General features: G+C 38.3%; 1 protein-coding gene and 2 long non-coding RNA genes across 4 annotated transcripts in view; 1 reads left to right on the plus strand and 2 right to left on the minus strand.

Annotated features, from left to right (window-relative positions):
• Positions 1-3628, minus strand: part of LOC117064949 — a 69548-nt gene extending 65920 nt beyond the window's left edge. The window contains exons 1-2 of the long non-coding RNA XR_004429760.1: positions 3496-3628; positions 1221-1291 (exon numbers count right to left, since the gene is read on the minus strand). This is a non-coding gene — a long non-coding RNA (uncharacterized LOC117064949). The remainder of the gene's footprint in view (positions 1-1220; positions 1292-3495) is intronic.
• A 96-nt stretch (positions 3629-3724) lies between these two features.
• On the minus strand, positions 3725-17019 carry LOC117064948. The gene is made up of 3 exons (XR_004429759.1): positions 16935-17019; positions 12712-12765; positions 3725-3769 (listed from the first exon to the last, which is right to left on the minus strand). It is a non-coding gene; the product is annotated as an uncharacterized LOC117064948 (long non-coding RNA).
• EDIL3 (EGF like repeats and discoidin domains 3) overlaps positions 16654-19855 on the plus strand; it is a 459624-nt gene continuing 456422 nt past the window's right edge. Inside the window, exon 1 of one of the 2 annotated variants that reach the window (XM_033179202.1) lies at positions 16654-17225. In XM_033179202.1, the coding sequence (XP_033035093.1) occupies positions 17159-17225 (67 nt within the window). In that variant the 5' untranslated portion in view covers positions 16654-17158. The remainder of the gene's footprint in view (positions 17226-19855) is intronic. The other variant, XM_033179204.1, reaches the window with a different exon arrangement.

Here is a 19855-nt window from a genome sequence, read left to right on the forward strand (position 1 = left end):
TTTAAAAAAAGAGTTTCATTTATCCACCCTTGACACATACTTTAGGTGTTGTGGAGATGAAGCCTTTATTATAAGCACAGACGGATTTTCACAATATAGCAGGCATGCCTCAGATTATCATCTGCTTCATCACGATTTAGCTCAAAAAATGTAGAAAACCTGTGGACTTATCAAGACATACAGAAATGCTGTATGAGTGATGCTGGAGTCAAATAACTGGTAAAAAAAAAATAAATGAGCCTTGAATTACAGGAGGTTTATATGAATAAAAATGGGTTTCTATCATATGAAACCTTTATATTGTTTTATGACTTACATGCTGATCATCATATCCTTTATTGCCTTTTAAGTAAAATGGTTATATAATTTTATAGCATAAAAATGATACATGTATAAAATTTTAAATGAAAAAAATTTAAAATTCAATGTTAAAATACTCATTATGATATTCCTTAGAAATAATCTTTCATAATAATCTTTCCTAATTTTGACTAAAACTTTCTGTGAAATTATGTAAAAAACAAATATTATAATAAAAATGGGCATAGAATATAAATAGATAATTCAGCTTGGACACAATGGTTCATGCCTGTAATCCCCGCACTTTGGGAGGCCAGGGTGGGCAGAGAGCTTGAGCCCAGGAGTTCACAATGAGCCTGGGAAACATGGTGAAACCTCTTCTCTATAAAAAGAAAAACACGAACATTAGCCAGGCATGGTGGTGCATGCCAGTACTCCCAGCTACTCGGGACGCTGAGGTGGGAAAATCACTGGAGTCTAGGAGGTTGAGGCTGCAGTGAGCCATGATGGCACTGCTGCACTCCAGCCTGGGAGACAGAGTGAAACCCTGTCTAAGAAAAACAAACAAACAAACAAACAAACAAACGAAAGATAATTCATTAAGATGAAAGTTATTGTCAAAAAGCAAAATAAAAAAAAGAAGGTGTTTAACCTCACTAGTAGTCAAGATAACACAGTTACAATAATGAGATTTTTTTGACTATCAGGTTTGTGTAATTCAAAAAACTTTGCTCATATTTAGTACTGGGAAAAACATATACTGTGGTACAGTACTTGTAGAAATTTAACTTGGTACTAACTTTACAGAAAATCTAAGAATATCGATTAGAATTTTATATGTGTCTGCTTTTTGCCCAGTAAACTCTCAACTAGGAAACATTACAGAAAAAAGTTGCTGGAGTTTATACAGTTATACTTACTAGTCTGTTCATTACAGCATTGTCTATGACAGGAAGATCATCATCAATAACAACAAAAAACTGCAGATGACCTAAAAAACAATAAATAAGGGAGTAGATGCTTATGTTTGTACTTGTTATACAAAGGAATGTTGCATACTCATCTAAAATTACACAAAAAATGTAATGAACCATGAATATATCTATGATACATTGCTTAGTGCATAATGAGAAAGAGAGAAGAGGATGAAGGTGAGAAGGGAGGGTAAAAGAAAATGGTAAGATACACATATTCATGCGCTATTGTCAGAGGCATTCAGGAACATTTCCAAAAGGTATATTCTAATCTGCAAGCAGTCATTAAAAACCAGTGGTAGAATATAGGTGATTTTACATGATATTTTAAAAAGCTAAGTCAAATATCAGTATTTTCCTTATATCTTAAAAATTATTTAAAACCATCATGTTGTGAAGAGGATAAAATAATTTCTATTGAATTGGTTATGATTATTTATCCTTTTTAATGCTGGACATTAGCCTATTTCCAATATTTGATGTAATAAATAACATGAGAAATAGTTTATGTGATGTGATCAATATTCTAGAATAATCACCCATGTAAATAAAATTTTAATCATACATGAAACTATTTCAAACAATCTCCTTAGTATACATTTTTAGAAGTTGATTCACTAGGTCAAAGCTTATATTATTTTTATCCTTCTTCATATATATTGTCAAATTGTTTCTTAGAAAGGTGGAGGCAATCAATAGTCTCATTGATGGTGTATGAGAGTCAGATATTACTGGGAAATATTATTTCTGCTTTGAAGTTTACCTTTTAATTCTTTTATGATTTTCTGATATATAGAAGTTCTGTGTTCATTTTATGTAGACAGAAAAATTAGTCATTAACTTATCTTATTGTTTTTAAAATGTTCTTACTTATCCAAATTAGCTTAAAATATTGACATAAGTTTTTCTATTTTGTGTTATTTGATAGTAAAGATAATAGGCTTGTCGATCAATTTTTAATTTAGTTTAGTCAGCTATTGAAATGAAAGTTCTTTTTATGTAAAAAATATAATTATTATAAGTATATATACTTTATTTGATTTGTAAATGTATTGAATTATACCTGCACCTTAAAAATTGAGACATTAGAAGTTAAATTTTGGGTTTCAAAAAACAAATCTGACCACGCTGGCTCCATAATCTTGCAAGACAACAATTTGTGGTTAGGTAGCTTGCTGTTCCCTTTAAAGTGGGTGTGCATTTTCCAATTTGCCGCCATCCATTATTATATTCTACTAGGTCCACTTCTCTGCTATATGAGGCTTGCCTGAGCACAGTAGGCAGTTAGTGAGCATTTTCATTTTAAATAATAGATAATACAGACGTTCACAGAGAAGGCTTAACAGGATTGATCTGGGGTCTGGTTTCCTTATGACACTCTGTTGTCCCTGTTGTGTAAAGCTGAATAGATTCCCATATTGTTTTAATTTCAGTGGATATGCAGTCCTGACAGACTGGGATTTTTGGTGTACATATGGAGTATAAGTTGTATGCAGGTGAATTTAGTCAAGACTAGGAAATCACTGAAATGCTTGGGCTGCACAATAATACCACTAAATAAAAATATAATCTTAGCATTTTGCAGATCTTGAATTTAGTGGCTTAAAACAAACTACTTTGTACAATGCCTGAGACATAGTATATGGTAAATGGATATTTTTGTAACGCATAAGAGTAGGTGAATGATTGAATGTCTCATGATAAGGTTTTATTACTAGTGAGTTGGAGATCAACTGAGAGTAAGGATCAAACTGCCTGAGAAAACTTACATAGAGCTGAATATACAAAGAGGAAAACAGTATAAGATGACAGAGGAGCTGGCGGTGCTTATCATGGGTTTAACTTCACAGGTAAGACAAAATTCACTGTCAAACTGACCAAAGAGACACACTGATCAGGAGATTTAACTGATAAAAATGTTATCAGGTGATGTTCCCAGTAGAAAAATAGGATATAATATTTAGACGCTTATGTAAAGTGTCGTTCTAATATTGTGAGGTAGCTCAAGTCAAAGTGAAAACAGCTCCTTACTCATCATCTTGTCTATCTTTTTTTAAATGAAAGAATTAAACTTTACTTGACACATTGACAATAAAGTTCAGTAAACCAAATTGTACTAGACAGCCAACACTCCTGCTTGCAGTGTTGTTTAATAATAACACAGAATAATAAATAAAATCTTACATTTTCAGAAGGCAAGTAAAAATCAGACAATACTCACAACTTCCCATTTTTTAAAGTTATTTCCTGGTTGTAGAAGTGTCAGGGTGACTGAGGTCTCTACTTGTAATACTTTATCCAGGTGTTTGGCTTCCTGGTGGCTGTTGTGTTCCACTTCCACCCCTTTCTAGTGTTATGCCCAGACCGTTTATTCCCCGAAGAAGACCACCAGAGTCCAGAGTCAAAGCCAAGCGGCAAGGATCTTTACTGCAAGTTCGAACTTGGTCCCTCTGCTCCACAGCATACAAGAGGGCCCAGAACGAAGCATGTGCTCGCTTTTTATAGCCCGATGTAAACAGGATATGTAAGGTTACAGAGAAACAAGGGAATTCTTTGGGTTACAGCATTACAATTGGTTAACATTTTAAGTTATACATTTAGCAGTTTTTTTATTGGTTCCCGTGCTTTCAGTAAAACCACTCCACAAACGGTTGTGACCTTATCGGGGACTCTCCAGGTGGTGTTTTTTTAAAGTTGAGACAAATGGAGGAATGTTTGCACTGGGCCCAGGAAGTTGAGACAAATGGAGGAATGTTTGCACTGGGCCCAGGAAGTTGAGACAAATGGAGGAATGTTTGTACTGGGCTCAGGACTGAGATATATGGAGGAATGTGTTTGTACTGGGCCCAGGACTGAGATATATGTTTGATGTCTTACACTAGGACCATGTCATTCATTCTTCCCAGCTTTCCAACCTCTTCTATTCTGAGTGTGTACTCTGAGCTCCAGTTAGCAGTTATCCATCTGCATATCCTTAGCCTAAGTGAGAAACACTTCTTGCTCTCTTTCCTGGGAAGACATTGCTGCATTTTATACCCTCTACCTTTCTTTTCTACTTTGCCTATTTTTAAAGAGACAAAAATCAGCCAGGAAACTAATCTTTTTGTTAGACCTTTTTAATCACAAAATTCTTTAAATGGTTCAGTATTCTTTTAAAAAAATACAAAAAGATACAATATAGTATATATTTCTTTGCAGCTCAGTACTTAGGAGAGTCCTGCTGGAGGCAGACACAAGCCTGCACATGATGTGTTTCCATAGGTTGCTCAAATTTGCACAATTCTGAATTGTAGCCTGGAAACTACATGGTAGAAGTCCACACCACTGCGACTTGCTTAGATTTGTTTCAGAAGTGCAAGGAATAAAATACTTTATTAGTTGCAACACTATGCAACTAATTGTAAAAGTAGTTGCCACATTATACAACTAACAAAATAAATTATAGATAAGGGAAAAGCAAAAGAGCCCACTTTATTTGCATATATAATTATTTGCAAGAAAAAAAAAGCAAGGACTCAGAAAAATTGGTAGAACTAAAGAACTTTGAATGGGGGTGATGCTATGATTTGAATGTTTGTCCACTCCAAAACTCATTTTGAAACTTAATCCCCAATGTGTCAGTATTGAAAGGTGGAGCCTTTAAGAAGTGATTGGGTCCTGATGGCTCTGCTCTCATGAATGGATTAATCCACTCATGGATTAATGGGTTATCATGAGAATGGGACTGCTGACTTTATAAGAAGAGGCAGAGAGACTTGAGCTAACAAACAGCCCCCTCATCATGTGATACTCTATAGGCAGCTTCCGAACTCTGTTGAAATTCCCCACCAGAAAGAAGGCTCTCATCAGGTGTGGCCCCTTAACTTTGGAGTACTCAGCCTCTAAAACTGTAAAAAAGAAATTCTTTTTCTTCATGAATTACTTGGTTTCAGGTATTTTGTTGTAAGCAATAGAAAACAGAGTAAGTAGCAAATTCTTTAATACAACAAAGAGTCTTTTAGAAATATAATGGCAAAAAATGATATAATTCATAACAGAAACAAAAGAACATAATATTTTGAACAAACATAATGAGAAGCATTTGAGACAGACAGACTAAGAAAGAGACATTTGCAAAAATTTCACTAAAGGACATTCAAGAAGCTAATAGGCAGAGACACATATTTCAGAACAAATAAAATAATTCTATAAAGATAGAAGCTATTTTCAAATTGACCTACATAATTGAAGCAAACCCAAGTTTCAATGGGATATATTTCACTTAAAAAAAAAGGCATCTAAGTTTATCAAGTAGAATATATATTAGAAATTCATAAAAGTCAAAAATTTCTGGCCTTGATACTAGAAAACACAAAAGTGAAAATGAAACAGTATACAAGGTATCATGTTTGTATGAAAAGTAATATTTGAAAAAGGTGACATTTTAAGTCAGTAGATTTATTAAATATTTGGCCAGGAAAAAATTAATTTGGTATGGCTTGAAGAAAGAAAAAATATAAGAAAAATAATTAATAATAAAAAATTCAAAATAAAATAGAAATTACATTGGAATATTTGTAGCTTATAAGACATTTTATGGAGTGGTTATTTTTAGATATATATCTACAAAGGAATTATGGTGACTTCTGACTTTATTTTTACCCCATGCTATGGGCTAAATGGAAGGCTTTGCCACTGTCAGAAAATTATCTTAAATTTGTGAACTCATTTACCAAGAACTGAATGGGCTTAGAAATTAGAAACCAACAATAATCTAGTCTTTATCCTAAGCTGTCTATGAGTTGGTGCTTATTGCTCCTGTGGGAAGAAATCCTTAGCCAAAAGTCTCAGTGACTGCCAGAAGCAGTGATTTAAGGTCTATGCCATCCATTTCCTCCATAAGACTGTGTTTTAGGGCAAAGGTGTCATTTGAGACCCCAAAAGGGTATGTGTTTCAAAGCATTAAAAGGATTTTACAGAACTAATTAGAAGCAAAAGTCTGTCTGTCTTCCTCATTAAAAATGCAAGTTACTCAGGGAATTCATACGAGTATTTTTCTGCATTTGAAAAAACTGAAATTAAGTATTAAAGAGCTAAAAGAAATATAATAATTAAAAGTAAGTTCAGTAGAACGTAAAACAGATAAAACAATAAAATACTTTGCTGTGGCTAAAAAATACAAAAGGTAAAAGGCCTAGAAGCTCCCTTTATTTAAAGTAAACTGGCTAAAAGTTGTGGATCAATAGTCTGTGCATTTAGTTACCAAAACCCAGGCTTTTCTTTTGCTTTTGCTTTTTTATTTTGCCATGGAGCCTCACTCTGTCAACCAGGCTGGAGTGCAGTGGTGCGATCTTGGCTCACTGCAACCTCCGCCTTCTAGGTTCAAGCAATTCTCCTGCCTCAGCCTTCCGAGTAGCTGAGATTACAGGTGCCTGCCACGGTGCCCGGCTAATTTTTTTTTTTTTTTTTTTTTTTTGAGGCGGAGTCTCGCTCTGTCGCCCGGACTGGAGTGCAGTGGCCGGATCTCTGCTCACTGCAAGCTGCGCCTCCCGGGTTCACGCCATTCTCCTGCCTCAGCCTCCCAAGTAGCTGGGACTACAGGCGCCCGCCACCTCGCCCGGCTAGTTTTTGTATTTTTAGTAGAGACGGGGTTTCACTGTGTTAGCCAGGATGGTCTCGATCTCCTGACCTCGTGATCCGCCCGTCTCGGCCTCCCAAAGTGCTGGGATTACAGGCTTGAGCCACCGCGCCCGGCCCCCGGCTAATTTTTTGTATTTTTAGGAGAGACAGGGTTTCACCGTGTTAGGATAGTGTCGATCTCCTGAGCTCATGATCTGTGGGCCTCGGCCTTCCAAAGTGCTGTGGTAACAGGTGTGAGCCACCGCAACCGGCCAACCATGGCTTTTCTAAGGGAAAACTTCCTGCATTTTCAATCATTGCTTAAGATCCCTAGGCATCATCTTAGACAGAACTGAGTCAGCAGCTCAGGGCATAGCCAGAGTGACACATTATTTAGTAGGGGAAAGGAAAATGTTAAAATAATACAAGGGTGTTTTCAGCTGATGCTGAGTCATATAGTTACAGGAAAAACTGCAAAAGTTTCCACCACTTACCCTAAATGCTATTATATCTCCAACTCATAAATAGAAAGACTAGAAGCCAAGTGTTGTAGCACTTTTTGGAGGCTGAGACAGGAGGAACGCTTGAGTTTGAGACCCCATCTCTACAAAAAAAAAAAAAAAAAAAGTACTAGAAAATAGTTCACATATGAAATTCAATGTAAAATTTATTTTTAAAAGTAGACAAATGCAATTAATTTTTGTTATCTTCCATTTTGATGCCTTTTTAATTTATTTTAATTTATTCATCTCCACTATGAATGTTGAAGGGATTGGCCACATTTACCAATTAAATGTCATGATTTTAGATTGACTTGTAGTATGTACTTTCAATTTGATGTCTCATTATATTTTGGAAAACATTAAATAATGCATTTCCCATAATAAAAAGTTAAATAATAATTCAGTTAAAGAAATTTGTTTTCAATTTTATTTGTTGATCACTGGATGAGTGAAGGCTCTCAGTTGGCTTTTACTATACAGTTTAAAACTTGTCACATCAAAACATACAGTTTTATATATCTCAGGTCACAAATTACTTTTCAAATCAAGTCTCATTCATATAAATGTTCTTGAGAAAAAATGATTATGTGAATCAAACTAAAATTTCTGAGTTTTAAAAATTAAGACAGGTAATTGTGCAATTTTGCATCATTGTCTCTTTTACATATGCCTTATAATTTTGTTTTTGAAACTGGAAGTTTACTAGAATTAAAGTCCTAGGATCATTAAATAAATCAAGAAAGGCATGATGTCCTTGTGTTTTCAAAATGTTATACAGAATCACTTGGTTTGAATTCTTACTTTTGTTTGAACCATCTCAAAAGCAAAAGATTAAGTTGTTATAATTTTCTTTTTTAATAATATTATCATCATCCATAAATGTAGGTTTTTGATAGCGACCAAAATAAAACTAAAAATTCAAACCTAGTGATTCTTTCTATACAATATTTTGAAAACATAATGACATCATGCCTTTCTTAATTTATTTAATGTTTCTGGGAACTTAGCTTCGTATTGAGATCATGATATGTTCTTAATTTTTCTAATTTTAATATAAGCATTATGGTTTTTATATAATTAAAATCTCTAATACATTATTTTATATTATATATAGTGATAATTTAAGACAAATTACAATTGTGCTATGGGACATGCATGAATATTTTATCTTATTTTAATGGAATGTATTAATTACTATATATTTCAGGAAAAATGCACTACTAGGCCCATTTTATCTACATACAGAAAGAACAGAATCCGCATCAATGTAAAACACATAAAATTAAATGTTATTCTCCCAATGGCTGAGAAACAAGCTATATTTTAAATTGCAGTTGCTCAAAATACCATATATTAAAATATATTCCATTTCCATTTTATTTTTTAAATAAAACAGTGATTGTGATAACAAATAATTTTTTTATTGACAGATTTTTTTTCTTTCAGTTGTAGCCCATGTTGGAACAGAGAAAACCCAAGAGGATCTTATCTATTCATAATCTTTGACATTTATTTATAGATAGCATACACATTATTTCTTTAGCTTTTCTTTAGTTTCATATTTGGTCCAATTACTAGGCTTGATGTATCAGACATCTGTTATATCTTAAATAAATAAATCTCTGACTCAATTTTCAGCAATGTGATAAATGGAGGAAAAGAGAAGAATATGGCAATGAAAACTAGATAAAAGGGGAAATAGTCCAAGACGGTCCTTTGGACTATCATAATACGTTTTTCCCTAGATAACCACATAACTCCTGCTATGACGATGTGGAAGATTTTATGATCCCTTTCTTTCATTTTTTTTTTTTTTTTTTTGAGACGGAGTCTCGCTCTGTTGCCCAGGCTGGAGTACAGTGGCCGGATCTCAGCTCACTGCAAGCTCCGCCTCATGGGTTTACGCCATTCTCCTGCCTCAGCCTCCCGAGTAGCTGGGGCTACAGGCGCCCACCACTTCGCCCGGCTAGTTTTTTGTATTTTTTAGTAGAGACGGGGTTTCACCGTGTTAGCCAGGATGGTCTCGATCTCCTGACCTCGTGATCCGCCCGTCTCGGCCTCCCAAAGTGCTGGGATTACAGGCTTGATCCACCGCACCCGGCCGATCCCTTTCTTTTAAATCAAATGACAATGAGTTCCAATTTCTGTCAAATCCAACCTCAAAGCTTAAGACATCAAATTCTACCGATTCTTGATAAGTCTCTTTTATTTACTGTAGAGAAAAGATAATTTCCCTCCTTTATCCTATCCTACACATTCATGAACACCTATTTCCTTCCTACACTGACGTTAATGTCTTACTCTTTTTTTTTTTTTTTTTTTCTGAGCACATGCTGGTATAGAGAAAATGGCTGTAGTGCATGCACTGGAAATGGGAGACAAGAGTCCTTGTGCTGCACCTTGGAGGTCATTAGAGTGGCCCGATTAGAGTGAAGAATAGTCCAAGTGTGTCCATTTGTTTAAAATCTATTATGTAATACCAGTTATAACAATTTGATGGAAAAAAATAAGCATGAAAATTTGAAGAGAATGTAAGGAGGTAAAACTAATGTTCTTTTCAGATGTAATGATTTTATGTCTAGAAAACCCAAAATAATAAAATAAAAAGCTAATGTAAATTATAAAAGAAAATTTTCAATTTATAAAATAACTGGGTTTAACATTAGTGCACACATGTAGACACACACACACACACAGACACACACACAGGTAGCCTTCCTATAAATGTAGAAGAGTCACTTACAAAATATAATGCATAAATTTGCATTTAGGTAGGCACATAAAGATATAAAATATCTAAGTAGAAACTTAACAAGAGAAACATAAAAGAAAATGTGGATATATACTTAGGTATACTAATATCATAAATATATTTATTACAATTTTTCAACTAAACAAGCTCACTCTAAAGTTCATATAGGAAAAAAAACGTACATCAGTCAGGGAGTATTTTTTAAAAGAAGTAGATGATGTTTACTCTAGTAGTCATTAAAAAACATTTTAAAACAACAATTAAGCACGTGGTACTGGCACATGAATAGATAACCCAATGGAAACAGTCTATAAAAGCAAGCAGTAGAGCCAAATACATAGTGACTAAGTGAGTGAGCTGGCATGTCATATCAATTTAAAATATATGAATTTATTCAATATATGGTTTTGTTATTACTGGTAGTTTTTAAAAAAACAAGTAAGATAGTAACAAATGTTATCTCTCAAATTTTAATTTGGTAAGAGTTGTAAAAACACACATGAAATATTCATAAAACTACTATAAGAAATTGTAAGATATGTTTATAAATTCAGAATACTGAAAGCCTATCTTAGCAAATATCAAAACCTAGAAATCACAAAGCAAAGGTGGATAAATTTCATCACCCAAATATAAAATATTTTAGCTATTTTAGCACAATAAAATCAAACAAACAGGTGTAAACTAGGTTAAAGGACAAGAACCAGCTGGATAAATTTTTTGACATTAAATTTTTTAGACCCCAAATAGACTAATTTCTTTATACAGATTTCCTACCAATCAATAAAAAGATTAGTAAATCAGTAGAAATAAAAGCAAAATACATAAAATGCCAGTTCACATAAAGAAAATAATTATTTTTAAATATGTGAAAAGTTGCTCAAACTCAGTAAAAATAATTGGTATTCAAAACCATAAGATACCATTTTTTTGTCTTTCAAAGATTCCTAAGAATCATATCAGCAACACTAAAGAGAGACAAGCTGTCTGATACAGTACAGGTGGAAGGATGAACTCATAGATACCTTATGAATGGCAATTTGGTAATATCTATCACAATTTTATATGAACATTCCCCCCACCAACAATGCCACTTCAAGAAATCTATGCTAATATGTTTATCTTGCACACATGTGCAAAATGTGTATTCATTGTAATATTGCTTGCAATAGCAAAAGATTGGAAGCAACTTAAATGTCTATCAAAAAGGATTTACATATACAGATACTATGCAGTCCTTGAAACAATTTCAAAACACAAAACGTTTGTGAAGAAAAGCAAGATCCATGTTTGAATAATTTAGTAACTTTTGTAAAAAGTATGTGGGTACACATATACACACTCTATATACACACATATATGCACAAGTATATGCATATATAAACACACATATATGGGTGTGTGTATGTGTGTATCTTTAGAAGGATGCACAAGCCTAGCTACTAGATACCAGCAGTAGGCCCTGAGGGAATAACCTTGTGTAAGAAAGGAATGTCATTAGGAGGAAAAATTTTATTTTCCCGCACACTCTTTTGTACCTTTGAACTTTTATTGTGTGTATATATTAATTATTCAAGCATATTTCAGGAAGCTAAAAACCAAGTCACTGAAATGAGTCTGAGTGGGAAACTGGAGGGAAAGAATTAGAAGCACCAGAAATTTCTCCTATCAGGGTCAAATTCTGAAAGCAAAGGTACACTCTTGCTTAATGACTCTGCACATTTTCTGGAAAGAGCATCCATTAGGGAATCATGCAGGGAAATATTAGGAAGTAGGGATTTGTTATCAAATCTGTAGTATTAAAAATTAATTGTCCTTAATGTTTATAGTGCAGAGACTGAAGAAATTTAAAACATAACACTCAGCTATGTCTAAGACATGCAGTTATCTAAATGGTAAGAACCATATAATTCTTTGGAAAGATATGATTAACACAAATGAAACCACTAGAAAAAAATAAAAATCATGATTAATTCTAAGAAATGATGGTTCTCTGGTGCTAGAATAATTCGGGGAGGTCTTAAATGGAAACAGGAATTCAGCTAGTAGGATTTGTAAGAGGGTATTTCAGGTGGGGATAACAGCATGAGCAGAGGGTTGGAGGAAAGAATTATCTTGGTGCTTGTGGGAGCAATGAAGAAAAGTGTTATGAGTTATGCAAATATTGTAGAGAATTTAAAATGTGCTTGAAATTCTACATTTCAGCAATGTATATTCTAAAATGATGCATCAAGAAGATCAGGGAGAAATGCAAACTACTAAAAAATGACAATTATAATTGTAACCACTGAAGTTGAAAATGTCAATAAATAAAGTAAGTTAGACCACTGTCTAAACAGGTATTTTAACACAATGGCTATGAAAATATACTTAAAGGTTTTGCTTCTTGGTTTCCTCAACAGTCAAATGAAAATAATAATATTTGTCTTATAAAGGTTGTTGAGGTAACTTATTTAGTAAAGCAATATATGTAAAAATGCCTTAGAGCTTAGCATACAGTTAACCCTTTATAATTGTTGGCAGAGGAATGCAGTGGGCTTTTGATTTATGCTGTTTAGATTCACTTATTGACTCCAATACTTACCAACTTGAGAGGATGGACAATTAAGCTAACTGCTCCATGACTTATTCCTTCTCCCTGAAATTGGAATAACAACAGTAACCAACTATATTAGTCTTCATAACAAACTACCACAAACTTAGCAGTTTAAAACACCACCAATTATTAACTCCCAGTTTCATAGGTCAGAAGTTGAGGTGGTCTTGGCTGGATTTTCTGCTTTGAGTCTCAGAGGCTGAGAGCAAAATTTTAGTAGAAGGACATTTTAGATATTAAATAAAAAGTTTTGGAAATTCAAAACAAAGTTTTAAAATGCAAAATAATAAACAATTCCGTAATTACAAGATAATAAAAAAGACTACATTTAGTGTTATTCATTGCTTGACAAACTGAAAGACGGACTAAAAAACTCTAGGTAATTTAATGGGGATGGGAGATGGGGAGTGAAGAGGATCAGGTATTAAGAAAAATTCTTTTGGAGTTATGTATATTACTATTGTCTTCTTATTTATCAATATTATTATCTTTCATCATAACTACTGTGTGTCCAGTGTTGGACTAGGCCCTTTTGTGTACCACCACAACCTACCACTATGAGTTTGATACTATTATTACCTTCATTTTACAGATGAGAATACTGAGGTTTGGCGTTTAATAGACTTTAATTTAGTTAAAGGAGTTAGAATGATAGAGACTATATTCCAGTTCAGATATGCCCTGAATCCAATGTATACCTGAATCCAGGTATGCTCCAGAATCCAAATTGATAGTCAATGAGATTAAGTTTTTTAAATTGTCTTAGTCAATTTCAGCTGCTATAACAAATTACTGTAGACTGGGTGTCTTCAACAATAAACATTTATTTCTCACAGTTCTGGAGCCTGAGAAGTCCAAGATCAATGTACCAGCAGATTTGGTGTCTGGTAAACTGTCTTCTTACTGTGTCTTCACGTAGCAGAGGGCAGAGAAAGATCACCTCTTTGGTGTCTCATCTTATGAGGGAACCAATCCCATTCATGAGGGCTCTTCTTATGGCCCAATAGCCTCCCAAAGGCTCTACATCTAAACATATCACAGTAGATTCTTAGGCTTCAACAAATGAATTTGGGGGCAGGGGAGGAAGTTGAGCAGGAACATTCAGCCCATAACAAAACCCAGTGAACTTTTTTATAGTTTCTTTTTTGTTTTGCTGCTACTTTATTCTGCTTTGTTTTAAAGCATCATTTTCAAGTTATTTCCATTGCAGCACTTAATATTTAGTATGCTAACAGGTGTTCTAAGAAAAAGTTTGTCATAGTACAAAAAGGAAAGTCTGTAAGATGCTGGATTAAATATTTTTGAAAAAAATTCTTAACCAGAGGACCTTTCAAAGTAATATACTAACATTCACCATGAATCTCTAAGAGTCTGCTTTGATATGCAATGTCTCCCCAAATTATTTTACCATGGCTTTTTTTCCCCCCACAAACTTATTAACATCTTAGGGAAAAGGAGGCCTGCAGAAAATAACTTGGGAAGCACTGTCTTTGAGGGATGTACAGATTCATTTTCGGCACTTTAGGCTTCTATTAAGAGAAGCTATAAAACTGTAGGCTGGATCACAGTGATTAGCAAAGGTCCCTTAGCACTTTATGTGAGGTAAAAGATTCACAATAGAGTTTCATCCTTTTACTTTTTAAATTTTATTTTATTTTAAGTAATTCATTTTCTGCTGTCTTTTAACATCTCTTATATTCCACTTCTGAACAGGCTATGTGTGAGCGCAGTAAGAATGAAATGAATCCTATCAAGGTAAATTAGGTAAAGTGCCTAGAATCTTCAAAATGAAAGGCTTATTGGTAGATGATCATTATCAATAAGTGATTAAAAAAAGAGGGGATGATTATGAAATGGAGCTATGGATTTAAGACTATGTATCAATTTTTGATTGAGTAGAGATATAAAACTGGCAACATCTTTCATAAGTTGTCTATCGGGTAATACAGAATGTCATTTACTGTCCCTGCACCAAGTATTTGAGCATAGAATGTGCATTGTAATGTACTTTTATGCCCACTAGAGTTTTTAAAAACCCTTCTTTAGATTAAAACAAAGATACATGTTTAGAAACACACACTGTTGGCAAAAATAATTTAACTTCTTAAAAAGCTCATTAAGGTCAAATACTATTTAAAAAGTGGAAATAAACAGGGAATAAAATAGAAAACTATACAAAATTCTTAACCCACTCCTTTTTTTCCTTAAATATCTCATTACAGAAAGACTAGTTTCCAACTTTACATTTTTAGGATTTAGTACTATCCTTTACAAATAATACCTAAAACTAATATCAGACATCTCATTTCAAAAGTTAAAGTGTACTTTAGGATGAACATGCCACAGGGTGACTGAAAACATACTTTGAAAAGGAAGTAATTATGATGCACCAGAAAATTAGAATTTGATTCCTTGAATCGATTTTGCTACAACTCTGGACAATACTGTCTTATTCTAACATCTGTGGCTTTAGGCATATACATAGACAGTAAATAAATGAATCTCTTTCATTTTCTTAGCAAGTTGAGTTTCTTTTTAAACTGTGTTTTAACCCTCCCAACAATCATGAGATCTGAACAAACCCTGTTCTGAAAGGTGTTTTCTTTTTCTTTCCTTCCCTGCCTCCCTCCCTCCCTCCCTCCCTCCCTTCCTTCCTTCCTCCTTCCCTCCCTTCCTTCCTTCCTTTTCCGTTGTTGTTTGTTTGCCAGTGATACAATACCTTAAACCCTCCCTAGCAGTATTCAGCATTACGGTTCCATTCACCTTGCATTCTTCATTTCACTTAAAATTTTAAAAGGAAGGTAGGAATCGAAGTTTAAAGGACTCAAAGAAGGAGATGGAGATATAGTTCCATGGCTAATTGCACTCTGTTACTCTTTTCTTAGTAGATTCACCTTTCGACTCTTTGCCTTCCAGAATGTTTCTCTTTCAATTTCTCTAGCTCTGTGTTTCTGTCTCTCTCCCTACCTCCCTCTCTAGGAGACAAAAAAAAAAAAAAAAAAAAAAAAAAAAAAAAGTCCTGTTTCATTTTGGTACCTGTAACTGCTGGAATTGGATCCATGTACAGTAAGCAATCTTTCTAACCGAAAAACAGAGAAGAAAGCACAATTGTAAGCCATGAGCTGTATTTTTGGTTCAATCACTTTCATTGCAAAAACCAGTCCATTTATTTTGGCGGATAGAAAGAAAATTTGATCCACCTTATTGATGCTTCAAGAGTCTGTCCCTGCATTTTATGTTCTTGCACAGTTCCCAAACTCGCCCCACTTCTTCTCTGAAACAGATGTCCTGCTTAACGAGATGCACGTCTCCTACTCACTTCCACCCTTTTGCCCCCGTGAACAGATGAGCCCACAACCCTCCCTTCCCAGCCCTGGAGCTAACTAAAATGTAGACAGAACAGCAGAGCAGCCCTGTCTTAGCTGATTAGTCTGGTTGATGACTATGTCGCATTTCCTGAGAAATACGGGGCAATTCACTTTGTAGGGTTCTGTCCCTCATGCAGTTTTGTGCCCCAAGAGCCACTTTTCAAAATCTCTTAACTTCTTTTCCTGGTTATACTGAGAAAGGAAGTTCAGGGGAATCCTTAACGTGGTTAATTATAAAGTCAATGCTGGAATCATCCAAGGGACTCTCAGGCAGCAAGGGTGAAGCTTTTAACCCCACAGTCTCCAGCACGTGTGGAGAAGGTACAGGCAATGCAGGAACTTCAGAGGTGGTGGCAGGTGCTAGGTGCTAGGGTGTGGCTGCAGTTGTCTCCCTTCTCTCTTACAGCATAAGGAGCTGAAAGAGGAGGGGAGGAGGGAGAAAAGAGGGAGAGAGAGCAAAAGAGAGAGAGAGGAGGGGGAGACCCGGGCAGTGAATAAGAGGGCGGGCGGAGGGCGGGCGGACGCCGGGGGAGTGGGGAGCGCGCCTGCCAGGCTCAGACTCACACGCACGCCGCCTCTGTTTGTACACAGTGAGCTCCCGGCGGCCCGCTCGCTCCCCTCCAGCTCACGCTTCATTGTTCTCCAAGTCAGAAGCCCCGCAGCCGCGGCGCGGAGAACAGCGAGAGCCGAGCGCCCCGTCCGCCCGTCTGCCTGTGGGTCTGCCTGCCCCAGCAGGAGACCCGGGGCGGCCGCGGGAGCCCGCGCCCCGCCCGCAGCGCCTCTACCGGGACCCACCCGCAGCAGAGGACTGAGCCCGCCGGCAGCTCCCCGGAGCTCACCCACCTCCGCGCGCCAGAGCGCAGGCAAAAGGGGAGGAAAGGTTCCTCTCTTCAGTCACCACTCTCAACCTCTCCAAGAATTTGTTTAAGAAAGCGCTGCGGAAAGAGAACGTCTTCTGGCATTCTTTAATAGGGGCGGAGTCTGCTGCTGCCCTGCGGTGCCACTTCGGCTACACTGCCCTCCGCGACGACCTCTGACCAGCCGGGGTCAAGTCCGGGAGACGGAATATGAAGTGCTTGGTAGCCGTCTGGCTCTTGGTCGGGGTCAGCCTCTGTGTCCCCCAGTTCGGCAAAGGTGAGGCGTCGGGACCCGGGCCGCTGGGTGAGGGATGGGCTGGGAGTCCCCGGGGAAACGCCGCGCTGGGGGCCGGAGGCGGTCCCTCGGGCGTGCCAAGGGTGGCGAGCGCCGCTGGCGGCGCGGAGGAGGCGTCGAGTCCTGGGTGCCCCGAGAAAGTGCTTGCAAAGTCTGAGCAGAGTGCGCGGGGCCGAGCGGGGAGAAGGGTGCGGGGTACCGGGTGAGACACAGGAAAGAGGAGGACGGTGGGGAGCGGTAGAGTACAACGTCCGCAGGAACCAGCTACTCCGTGGCTCACTCGGCCACTGGATCACGGCGCAAACCCTCCCTAGGCAGTGCGGGCGATGTTGACTGCAGACGCCGTGCAGGGCTTTCGTGGGGGCGGGAGTGGGGGAAGCCAGTGCGCCCGGGCGTCAGCTACTTGATGCGGGAAAAGGCTGGGGAGCTGCAGGGCCGTTCGCCCCCGGGTGCGGTGCTCTGGCGCAGGGCCCGGGCTGAGCGGTTCGCAAACCCAGACCGGGCGCTGGGCGTTTTGGCCGCGGGTGAGGTGGAGAGGAGTCTGACAGGTCACTTCGGCTTTCTCCTGTCTCCCCATCCCAGACGCGCAGCATCGATTACAGCAAACCCCAGGAACCCGCCTCTCCTAGTCTGACCCCAGGTGCCTGGAGCTTAGCTGCGCACCCCATCCGGGTACCAGTGTTAACTCTTGGTAGTGGGGAATAGTGCGGGGCAAGCCACCCTCGCGTCCCCGCCCAGGAGTGGAAAAGTTGTAAGAGCTTGTAGAGTGATTGATGCCTTCTGTGAATTGCACGAAAAAATAAAAACAGAAAAATAAAAATAAAATAAAATTAAAAAGAAAAAAGCATTTAAAACAAAACGTAGGACTTCGACGAGTGTTCTGCTGAGTAGTTTAGGCGACTTCCGGGTCCCCTGCGAGGTGCAGCTTGTCCATACAAACCCTTGTCCTGACCCGGGTCTCGCCGCCAGCCGGGGCTGAAGTTGTCGCCGGAAAAGGGCAGCGGGGAAGGCAGGTTGTGTGGGGAGGCGAGTGGGAGCTGTGCGTGGGGGAGCTGTGCCACTCCTGCGCTCACAGATGCGGGCGGCCCCTTTTGAGGGATCCGCGGGTAATAGAATCCTCTGCAGGCAGCTTCAAGTGGAGAGCTGAGTGAACTACAGGGTTTTAAAATGCTGTGCCTATAAAAAAGGTAGATGGATTTAAAAATGCGTCGACTCCAATCCACTTGAGATTAGATAGAGTATGAATATTCTGCACCATCCATCCATGCACCTATCCATCTGTTTGACTCACAAGACAATTGTGGACTCTTGGGCGACAGTTCGCCCAAGAAGCCGGGTGTTGCCGGCCAGATGCCCTCGCAGCTCTGGCAGTAGAGATCCATGGCCGCGACTTGCCTGGGCCTCCCTCCGTCCCCCAGAATGTGGTTATTTTCCCCCGGAGTGTAAGCGTGTGTGTAGGTGTGTGCATCGCCTGCGTTTACAAAGTGCCCTTCCAGTTATCAGGCAGAGGCAGCCACTCCACTAAAGGTTAAGAAATGGTAATGGTTCCAGTAGTTGCTCGACCGAGTATCCAGCGATATGAAAAAGAGAGTGCTTCCACGGCTGCTGTTTTTCCTTTCTCTCATTTCCCGTCTGGATTTCCTCTGCACTTTGATCTCTTAGCAGGAAGGGAAGGGGGAAGGACTGCAGGCACTCCCCTCTCCTCCTTCTCTTCCCCGCCTACGTTTCCACCCCAAACACGAAAATACACTCATCCACTCACACGCATTGTGTCACCGCCACCACCGTACGTCCCAGCTCCTAGGTGGAGGGCGGCGCGGGATGGAGGAGAAGATAGTGCGTCTAGCCTATGTGGCCGCGCTTGCCTGCCTGGGTCTGATTGCCGGAGCCCTGGGGCGCGGCGAGTCCCGACTGGCTGCAGCCAGTAGCCCTGTCTCCTGAAGATACCCGCGCCGAGGGCGCAGCTTACTTCGCCAGACAAGCCAACCATGGAGATGTTGCCTGGACTCTCCATCCTGGTTCTCTTAGACGATGCTCGGGAAGCTGGATACTCCATATTCTTCAGGAGATTTCTCCCTTTTCCCCCCAGCTAGCCTGTGAGGACAGGGGAAGGGCTTTAGGAAAAAGAAATAGACCATCTTGCATTAGCCCTTTCTATTAAAACTTGCACCTCTCTAATTTTTTTCTCCCTCACCTCTGCAGAAGGCAGAGTACAGCTTCCGTGACAGCTCCAAACAATTAAACTTCGGACAAACTTATTGAAGCCAGTGCTAACACAGAATTTTCCTTGCACTCCTTGCCGCCCCCAATCATTAATCTCATGTCTGTTAGAAATTGGTGTTTTCCCTACGTATAAGTTGCAATTTACTTGCATTAATGCCTGGGATTTGATAAGGATATGTAACTCCTTTTATGAGTCGTCTTTATTTTAAAATTAAACCAATGGATCAGTCAGATTGAATATTTTATTAACTATTAAATTATTCATGGTATGGGTTGCTCTAAAAAATTCAATAACATGCATACAGTTGCAGCAAGCACGTGACATCTTATGCAATCTGTCCCTGTGCCTGCAGTTTGTGCCTGAAGTCTTTAAGCAAATGGCACCGTCT

The sequence above is a fragment of the Trachypithecus francoisi genome, unplaced genomic scaffold (genome assembly GCF_009764315.1).
Source record: "Trachypithecus francoisi isolate TF-2019V2 unplaced genomic scaffold, Tfra_2.0 Lachesis_group2, whole genome shotgun sequence".
Lineage (NCBI taxonomy): Eukaryota > Metazoa > Chordata > Mammalia > Primates > Cercopithecidae > Trachypithecus > Trachypithecus francoisi.